The 9,951-nt window shown below is 40.5% G+C and overlaps 2 protein-coding genes across 7 annotated transcripts in view; one reads left to right on the plus strand and one right to left on the minus strand.

The window, feature by feature from the left end:
* The window catches only part of Focad (focadhesin), a 294,020-nt gene extending 290,964 nt beyond the window's left edge, over window positions 1-3,056 (plus strand). For all 4 annotated transcript variants that reach the window (XM_021160670.2, XM_029475893.1, XM_029475892.1 and 1 more), the window contains 2 exons: window positions 970-1,045; window positions 2,663-3,056. In XM_021160670.2, coding sequence (XP_021016329.1) covers window positions 970-1,045; window positions 2,663-2,736 — 150 coding nt within the window. In that variant the 3' untranslated portion in view covers window positions 2,737-3,056. The remainder of the gene's footprint in view (window positions 1-969; window positions 1,046-2,662) is intronic.
* The window catches only part of Hacd4 (3-hydroxyacyl-CoA dehydratase 4), a 28,981-nt gene continuing 21,279 nt past the window's right edge, over window positions 2,250-9,951 (minus strand). The window contains exons 7-8 of one of the 3 annotated variants that reach the window (XM_029475896.1): window positions 6,286-6,385; window positions 2,250-4,701 (exon numbers count right to left, since the gene is read on the minus strand). In XM_029475896.1, coding sequence (XP_029331756.1) covers window positions 6,303-6,385 — 83 coding nt within the window. In that variant the 3' untranslated portion in view covers window positions 2,250-4,701; window positions 6,286-6,302. Of the gene's footprint in view, window positions 4,707-4,971; window positions 6,386-9,951 lie in introns of those variants that run through there. The other 2 variants (XM_029475895.1, XM_021161343.2) reach the window with 2 other exon arrangements.

Genomic DNA, 9,951 nt, shown 5'->3' on the forward strand with positions numbered 1-9,951 from the left:
AGCAGAGCACATGGGTCAGTCCTCATGTGTGCAGACTCTGAGCAGAGCACATGGAAGCACCGGCTCCTTCACTTGGCTTTCCCTGGCTCTGTCCTGTCTCTAATACAGCTGATGGGAAGGAAGATTCTTTTCTGAATTCTGTTTAATCAAAACTGTATTTTTATGATGTTGAAAGCTTTAAACTAGTAATTTAAAAACATTTCTGAACCATAAACCTGGCTTAGCTTTGCCTGACCCCGCTGAGTGTCTCAGCTGGAAGGCCTTTCACCGTTAAGTCAGGTTAAGTGTTAGGAGGCTACCCCAAGATTTGTATTTTATGTTCTAGTTGTAACCAAAATAAACGTGGTCTCTTCTGTTATTTCCACACTGGGACACCGTTCACCTTGGATACAGGATAGACATCTTAAATTCATTGTGTATTTGTAGTGACTATTTACTAGTAAGCTATAAAACAGGAAGGAAAATTTATGAACCTATGATTCTTGGCCTAAATCCATATGGAAACATTTAAAGATGGTATAATGCAAAGAAAATCACTTGGCAACCAGGAATAGCTCCATTCAAATCTTGACTCTGCTATTATTCAAAGGAAGTTGACTCGGATCCGGTCACTTAACCTGTCTGAGCATATCAGAGTGACTAGAGATAATGTTCATGATAAGCAGAAGTCTTCTGGGCCCATGTTTACAGTAAGCTTTCTACATGAAATCTTAGTATATCTCTGTATGGAAAGTGGGCTAGGTTGTGAGGCATGTTGATCAGAGGTGTATCTTTCATCTCTGTCTCATCTCTGCACTGCCTCCACCCTCATGTCATTCCCACTTTCCCTGCCATTTCTACTTCTCCAGCCTCTACAGGAAATGCTTCAAGACCTTTGCACTTCTTCCCATGTATGCAGGCCCAAGAGACTGTCTGCTCTCATGTTAATGGTGGGATTTTCTTCACCGACACTATTCTTTTTCACCCTAGTTCATTGACTGGCTATTGAGCATCATGGAAATCCCTAACGAAGCCTTTGCAGCAAAGTCCAAGGACCTTTTGAAAGGTATTACTTCATGCTTTGTGCCCAACAGGAGGTAAAACTATTTGTGATGAAATGGAAGAGCACTGTGGGCACATGGTCTCAAGAAAATGTCCTTACTATGGTATTTTAAGTCAGAAAGATGGGGTAAAAAGGAGGGCCAGCACCATTAAAATTAACTTTTAGATAAGTGGGATTAAATATCCTTATAATCATAAAATAATTAAATTTTGCAAAATTCAGAAAAGTTTAAATGCGGCCAACAGAGCTCCAGAGTTCCAGAGAAAGTTCTGATGATATCCGTAAGTTTGTCTTTATCCTGTGCATGAGGACTCTTCTAAAATGTCTGTAATGAGAAACAACTAGGAAATACACAGAGAGTTCTCATTTCACCTTTTATGCTGTTACAACCCCTACACTAACTTCTAGTAACAGTCGCTGCTGCTCAGTATTTCGAGAAGGGAACTAGGTATTGACAGAGCTATCAAGCACTTTCAGTCCCACACTTCTCCAAGCTCTGGCACGGTATGACTGTAGCAAACCCCAAATGTGGAAAGTTTTTCTGAAAGTTTTGTAGAGTTCTAAACTTAGCTATGAGGTGTGATCTGGCCATTGGCCTCATGGCCTGAGATGGCTCATACTTGTCACCTGTGTCTTGGGACTTGAGGTTTTGGAGCCAGCAGCCCCTGCTGATGCCCTTTGCATACCGTAAGACATTGTACTGAGAAGTGCCCTTCCCATTGGCCTACCCTGTGATGCTTTATCCAGCCTAGAGCCATAACATGACCCATATTTTACTGTAAGGGGGATATACTATTTTTTATTACTAAACAGGCAGGAACCCCAGGCAAATGGGAAGCATGTAGATGAAGGCCAGGGCCTCGGTGTGATTCCAGTGCAGCATGGAGCTTCATTTTGAGTCAAGCCTGTGACCTATTCATTCCTAGGAATTTGCTGATAGGAGTCCCTGTTTGTATGCACAGGGAGTTTGGACCAGTCATGGTTGCAAACATATGCTGTCTTCAGGTACAAAGCTACCAACTGATATCAATAAAGAAAACCATCACTTGGTTTAAGGAACCACACCTGTACTAGATTACATAGTCATTGGCTTACTGGAATGACCTGGGTTCCCTATAGTCCTTCACATTCTTTTATTTTACATAACATCTGAATATATTAATATACTAGAGTAAGATAAGAAATATATAGTAGTTACCAAACAGGGTTAATCAGAATGTCTCTACTTTTAATTGTTCCTTGTGACCCATAACACAGTGGGAAACACATACATTACAGATACATGTCCAGGTAAAGTTTAGTGTGAGTACACTTGCTTCATTGATCATAAAAGCTCAGCCTTCTTATAGGTGTAAGGGCTTCTCTTTAATTAAACACTTAATGGAGATAAACCAGTTCATGTCTAAAAGAACACAAGTTTAAGGTAAATTGTTACAGAGGCAGCATCTCCTGTAAATAGTAATGACATTAAGAAAATAATTATCACTAGCATGCCAAACATCAATGGTTCTGCAAAATTTCTCATTTACTGCTTTGACACCTTTTTGATCAAAATGATATTTTCAGACAAAGCATAGCTGTGTCAAGTGCATCAGTCTGCCTGTGTTCTTGTCCTCCTAGCCACCCTGCTGTCCCTGAGAGTTCTCCCAGAGTTTAAGAAGAAAGCTGTATGGACCAGAGCGTATGGGTGGTGACAGTCACAGGAACCAGCAACATTCTCCACGGGAGGAGACAGACCAGAGAAACAAGCTTTTTAGGACTGCTATCTGAGGATCTATGAAAAGTTATCCTCACCAATGGAGGTCATGAGAAGATGACTACATACTGACATCTCACTGTGTGCGTGGCCAGGAGAAGGGTGCATTCCTTGGGTACCTGGGCATTTAAAACTGAAATAGAACATGACTTCTATATGGACAGAGTTCATTGTAAAAGTTATCTTTTCTTTGTGAAAACTAGAGTATATTTTCTCTCCCTCAAGTTCTAGTAAAATAATCTTATGAGTTTTGTGCAATGTGACTTTTATTTTTAAGTGTATGGGAAGATTTTACCAGTGAAAGCAAACTATACAGGTGACAAGGATGTGCTAATCTATTTTCCATGAAACTGTGTCATTGAGTTTTATTCTTGTTGATAAAACACCCACTTAAGAGAACTGCTAGGCACATTCCAATCACTAGGCATGACACTGACTGGTACTCAAGTTAGACTCATCAGTGATAGGTGGAATTCCCATGCTTCGGTGTCATGAATGCAAGTGGAAGTTATCCAATTCACAACATTAGTGGCCACAAAGGAGACTATTAGTTCACAAACCAAGAAACTCAATGGTTGGTCTGATGAATCCTGATGCTGTGGTCTCTTTCTCTGGAGAGCATGCCTCCTACTTAGCAAAATGACCACCAGCTACCATTACCAAGAGTAAAGAACAGTTCTTTCCCCCACAGGCATGGCAGAATCAATACTGGGCAGACTCTAGGAATACCTGTAGGTCTTTTAACAAGTATTGGGTCCCTGACAGGTGGGATATACTCAATGGTTAGGCCTAAGTCGGGTGTTGACCTGAGTCCTGGACACAGAGGAGGTAGCTCCAAGCAAACTTGAACTGGGTTTCCCTGGGAGAAAGATGATAGGATGCTAGACCAGCAAAAAGGGATAAATATCTCCTCAGAAGATCAGTCTTTTTATAAGACTGAAGACCTCTTCACCAGAATATTAGTGACCTAAAAGCTTAAAGTATTAGTGGTCTAAAGATAGTATCATGATTTCAGCTCTGGCATTGGCTAGAGACTCAGGCAGCATTATACTTTTGATGCTTGTTGATCATTGTGACTTCAACTGGGGCCCAGTCTTCAACCAATCATCTAAATACACATACAGGGGATCATTAGGATGGAAAGTCATGGCACCAAAGTCAGGGACTTTTGTGTCTTCCTTACAAAGACAAGTGCCTAGCCTTTCACAAACACAGAACTGCTGACATTCACAGGTGGCATGTATCTTCTTGTTGTCCCAAAGGGCACTGAGTTACAGCAGCACTACTGGTTCTAGTTTCCAAATATATAATTCCTTCACAGACTGGACTACAAGGAGATAGTTGAAGCCAAGAGAAAAAAGAAGGTAGAAGCAATGTATACCAGCTTTTCTTCTCCTTCCCATATGCACTGTTGTGTATGTCCTACCAACTAGAGACTGAAAGTCATCTAGCATTTACTATTGGGTACCAGATTGTTAAAACACTAGATGTTTCATTTTGCTTAGCTTGTTTGAAGTCTTGCAACAGTACCATGGGGAACATTGTTTTCGGCTTTAAAATGGAGCAAAAATGTCTATTTCTACTGCATCAGACATCTTGGCTCCCACTTTAAGGTGCACATCTGCTAAGAAAAACACCAGGCCTTTGGCACAGGGAAGCCTGAGAGTACTGTAACAGACCAGGTTTTTCTGCATGCATTAAAGTGCTCTGGATTCCAGAGTACCTTGGAAACAGGAGACAATGATTAGTGAAGAGGAAGTTGGCACTGGAGACATTTTCTCATTGTGAATCAGCAACCAAACATTTGCTGTTGCCCAAGGAATGGACAAATCTGCACAGACTTCATATTTCAGATTTTTCATGTCTTTTCAGTCCAGTTTCTTCTCAAACCTGGTGTTTCCTCCTGCTCTTCACAGGAAAACAGAAGTTTACAAAAAGAAGGAAATAAGGTAATCCTCAGCCCTCTCTTTCCGAGTTCTTTGTTTTGAGCAGTCATGGAGGGACAAGTCATGGGGTTGTCTAGCTATTGGTACACTGGTAACACTAAAGACTAAACTCAAAGCTGTGCCACTGAAATAATAAAAACCTCCCTCCTGATTACCTGTGTGACCCACACAGTAAGAGGTAAATTGTAAGTAAGTAAGAGGTAAATTATTCGGTCTAGATGTTTCACTTTTTTTTTTTTTACACAAACAGGAAGCTGCTTCTTTAGACCATGTTCATAACTACATAAAAGAGGGTTTTGTTACAAGTCTTCTCCTGTCAGCTTTTGAAAACACAAGTTGCCAAGACACAAAGTATTTGGGCATGCACCTGTGTAGGGTTTAAGCTACTGTATGCATCTTGGAAGTATCCAAGCATAGACTGGACTGGAAAGGTGTACATTTGGCACAGATATGGGTACCTATGCAATTGTCTAAAATCATGTTACAGTCATAGTAACCAAAGGGCCACCTTCTCTATGGCATGGCCACACAGCCAGGAAGCATCCATCTGCATCTCACACTCAAAAGTCACTTGCCACTTGGCATCCTGATGTTAAGCTTTTTCATTTCTAGAATCACTCAATTTAGTAATATTTTGTTGCAATAAACCAGACTAAGTGAGCAGTAGTTACAAAAAGTGAGGCACTGCTGTATGCAAAGTGGAAAAGTGGAGAAGCTACTTGGAAATTAGTGAGTAGATGGTGGAAGAGTTTGAAGATGCTGAACTCATCATCTTAATCAGAGCTGATAAGTAACCCCTATGCATTTGAAGAGACACACCTCTGATCATTTGTGATGCAAGATCACCTCTCAAAAGAGCTCAAGGGTGCATTCTGTCAAATCATCTTTCTGTCTCTACTAGCTACAGCTCAAATTAGCAGTGTTCCTAATCGAGAGGCTGATCCAGTCTACAGTTCATGCCTATACTAATTTTACTGTGTTGGCTATCATCTTGCTCTTGTACATCCAAGTCTCCCAAACCCTAAAACATACATTTCTGTAGTTTTGACAGCCAAGTTTTATAAGGTAGGGATGCACTTCATGACGCAGCAGCAACCTGAACTAAGATACAGGAAGATGTTTAATTTTCTGGGTATATGTAATGTTCATGGTTCTAAGGGCAGGGGAATTTGTTATCTTAGAATCAAAGGGGACTTTTTTACCTCATCCCCTTCGTATAAATCTGTTAGTTGCGGGTGCAGAAGTTAATCAATCTGTTTCTCAAGTCAATTGAATTTACTCCAGTGAATCTATTTCTCATTAACATTACAGGAAAACATTCAGAGTTTTCAAGCTCATTATAAATGTAACTTGTATAAAGCCAGCAGCCCTGGTGAAGCAGTGTCTGCTGCACCTGTTGGGGGATTTGTTCTTAAAGCACAGTAGCTTTGGAATATTGGGCCACGGTAGATTTTTTTTTTGTCCAGTTCTATGTTCTTTTTCGCTAGCAGATACCCAGTGTTGTATTTGCTGCAGCTTAAACCACCAGTCCATCTTCTCACCTGTGCGACAGGCTACCTTACACGTTCTTCTGTTTGACAGAAAAAACTCGGAGGATGTCTTTTCTTTCTGTATAAAGATGGCTGTAGGTGAAATACATACCTATAGTGCAAAAGGAGTAAGGTTGGTTAATCATTTCTCTGAAAAGACTCATGGTTTTAGGACACAGACAGAGGGCTGTTTGAGTTCTAGGAGCAGCCACAGTTAACAAGGAAGACTCAATTAGAGCACATGAACTGTCCAGATTTTATACAGAAAGGCAGTGCAAGCAAACTCTTCCTACTCACTCACTCTAAGGCAGGGTTCCCCTCCCCCCACATTGGTAGCTTTCATCACTACCTCTAAGCTATCCCCCCCTCCTTTATTTGTATGTGGTATCCTTATACTTGAGAGCTGTTATCTCTCAGATATGATTATTATCTTGATAATTTGTGAAGGGTAGAGGCAGGAAAATGTAAATAATAAAAGTCTTTCCCCCACTCTCCTGGAAAACATTTAATTGGTCGAGCTTGTTCAAATATAGTTTTCTATTAGCCCACCCTAGTTTACTTTTAAATAACTTTACTCTTTGATTTCAGGTTTTCTGTGTTACTGTACCTAGTAGTGGGTTCAATGTGATATTTCCACACGTGCATGTGAGATGCATTCATCAAATCTCACGTCCCTTCTGCTGGCTTCCAGCCCCACATAATTACTAATCAACTTTCATGTCAGTTCTTAAATCTTCACACATAAGCAAGAACATTATAGCTGCCCTTGCTTATTATGATCTCTGTTTCTCTTCATTGTTCTGGGATAACAGGAATTCAGTCTTTGTGGCTAGATGACCCACTGTGTGAGCCTGCAGCATATTTTCTGTTTCCATCCATGCTGACAACCTCCAGGGCCCCACATCTTTCTATTGTGAAGAGTGCATTCTTTTCCATACGCTGCTAACTTCACTTCCTTTTGTCCTCTCTTTGGGGCAGTTGGATCATATGGTAGTTCTATTTTTAGGTTTTTTTGAGGAACTTCCACACTGTTGCAGGAGTAGCTGCACTAATTTGCATTCCTAAGAACAGTGGTTTCTTTTTCTCCACATCCTCACTAACATTTGTTTTTGTTGTTGTTTGGTTGATAGCCAGACAGTCTGACTGAACTTAATCTCCCTGAATCTGTTGCCCTGGTGGTTAGTGAAATGGAACATCTATTTCATAGTCCTTTGTGTGTGTCTGTGTGTGTACTTTGTAAGTATATTCATATCACAAACACATTCTAATTGTACTACTTATTTCATATTGAATTTCTGGGGTCTCTATACCTTCTGAAGACTTGGCAACTGTTCTCTCCCACTCTGTAGGTTTTTTTTCCTTTACTCTGTTATTTGCTGTGGAGAAGGAACAAACTAAGGAAAGACTGCCAATTTTCATGGGTTGGGAGAAGTCATTAACTGTCCTTAGTGCTCAAAGTATTCTAGGGATTCGATGCAATCTCCATCAGAACCCTGTTGTCATTTGATGTTTGTGGCTATTTGATGTCATCTCATTAATTCTTGCTTTTGTTCTCTGAGATATTGGTACCTCATTCAAGAATTATCATTTGTACCATAGTGTGAAGTCTTCCACTGGTACTTAGAGTTTCAGGTCTTATGTTAAGGCATTTGATAGTTTGAGTTGATTTCTGTGTAGGGTAAGGGTTGGGGTCATGTGTCAGTCTTCTCTGTGTGTGTGTGCTTGTGTGTCCTTTTCTCCTAGTGCTGTGTGTTTCTCTGATGTGTATTGTTATTGTTGGCATGTTTATTTCTGGATTCTCTATTCTGTTTCACTAATAAATGTGCCTTTTATGCAGTATCTTCCTGCTTATTACTGAGCTCTGCCTTATGTCTAGAAACCAGGTGTCTATGCCTCTAACTTTGCTCTTTCTATTTGATTCGGTAGCTTCTGGGCTTGCATACTAATTTTGTTGGTTTTTGTTGTTGCTGTTCTGTGCAGCATGTCATTTGCTATTTCATTTTTATTAAAATTATTTTCTTAAAAGCATATGTGTTTATGGTACTTGCACATGTGGTTGCTGGTACACACACCATGTGTGTACATGTAAGTTGCTAGAAGGAGACTCAGCTCTTGACTATATCACTCTCTGCCTTATAGCACTGAGACGAACCGGGTCTCTCACTGAACCCAGAGCTGGACTAACATCCCACAAGGCCTAGCAATTCTTCCTCCAACAGCCCCAAGTTATAGGTGTGTGGCCATACCCAGTTTTTTGGTGGGTGCTGGAGATTCAAATTCGGGTCCACGTGCTTGTGCAGCATGCCACTTACCCACTGACTGATGATCTCAGTCCTCAAATGACAACAGTGTTTTAATGAAGATTGCATCGAACCCCTAGAGCACTTTGAGTACTAAGGACAGTTAATGACTTCTGCCAATCCATAAAAATAGGCAGTCTTTCCATCTTCTATTATCTGACATTTCTCTCATCAGTGTTCTGTACTTTTTTGTAGCGGAACTTCCTAAGTTGGTTCCTAGGTATGTTGTGTGGTTATTGTGACTTAGATTTCATTCATTGGCAAATTCATTATGTGTGGACGAGTTGTGAACAGAAAGTAGACCCTGAGTAGACAGCCCCAAGCAGCATCAAGTGGTAAGAAGAGTTGACTTGAATGAACTTGGAGTTCTTCATCTAAGAAAAGGAGAGAAGAATGTGGAGCAGGTTACATCCAGCTTAGGTACTGCCCACATCAAATGCTTCTCTTGTTGACACTGTCCTCCTGCCTCACTCAATCTCTCTCCCTCCTAGTAGTTCTGGTGAAGTCTTCATTCATGCCCCCAACCCCACACACTCAGTTGTTTAGACTCCCTTCTTTCCTACTCATCTACCTTTTGCTTCTCCTGTCTGATTGCTCTGACTAAAGTGAAGATGACACTGAAAGAGAGCGAGGAGAGTGCACATCTTGTCTTGTTCCTGATAAGAAAGGAAAGACGTTGTTTCTCAACGTTCAGGATGGTATTAGTTGTGGGCTTGTTACACTTAACTTGTGTTTCCATTTTATCATGAGTGGATGTTGAACTTTATCAAATGATTTTTCTACACCCACTCACATGACACTTTATATCATGTGGTAGTTTATTGATTTGTGGAGGTTGAACCATCTTGCACCTGGGAAAGAAGCCTACCTTCTTACAGCGCATGGTATTTCTGGGACACTAGTACTTTGTTGACTGGGGCTGTTGTTTTATAGTTCCTTCTTTCCTGTAAAGTTTTGATAATGGTAATGCTAGCCCAAATGATTACCTATTAATGCAAGAAGAAGTAGTCCTGGTTACTCTAAAACCCTGGTAAAATTCATCAGTGAACCCATCTCATCCTGGCTTTTCTGCACCAGGAGATTGGTTACCAGTTATTACACCCAAGTAATCTACTCAGGCTTTTCTATATTCTACTGAATTTCCATATCCTGTTGGTTAAATTTTGGTAGGTCATTTATATCTATTTCTATATTTTCCAATTTATTTTTTTTAATTTTTAATATTTTTATTACATATTTTCCTCAATTACATTTCCAATGCTATCCCAAAAGTCCCCCATAGCGCCTCCCACTTCCCTACCCACCCATTCCCATTCTTTTAGCCCTGGCATTCCCCTATATTGGGGCATATAAAGTTTGCAAGTCCAATGGGCCTCTC

This window comes from Mus caroli, chromosome 4 (genome assembly GCF_900094665.2).
Source record: "Mus caroli chromosome 4, CAROLI_EIJ_v1.1, whole genome shotgun sequence".
In the NCBI taxonomy this organism is placed as follows: Eukaryota; Metazoa; Chordata; class Mammalia; order Rodentia; family Muridae; genus Mus; species Mus caroli.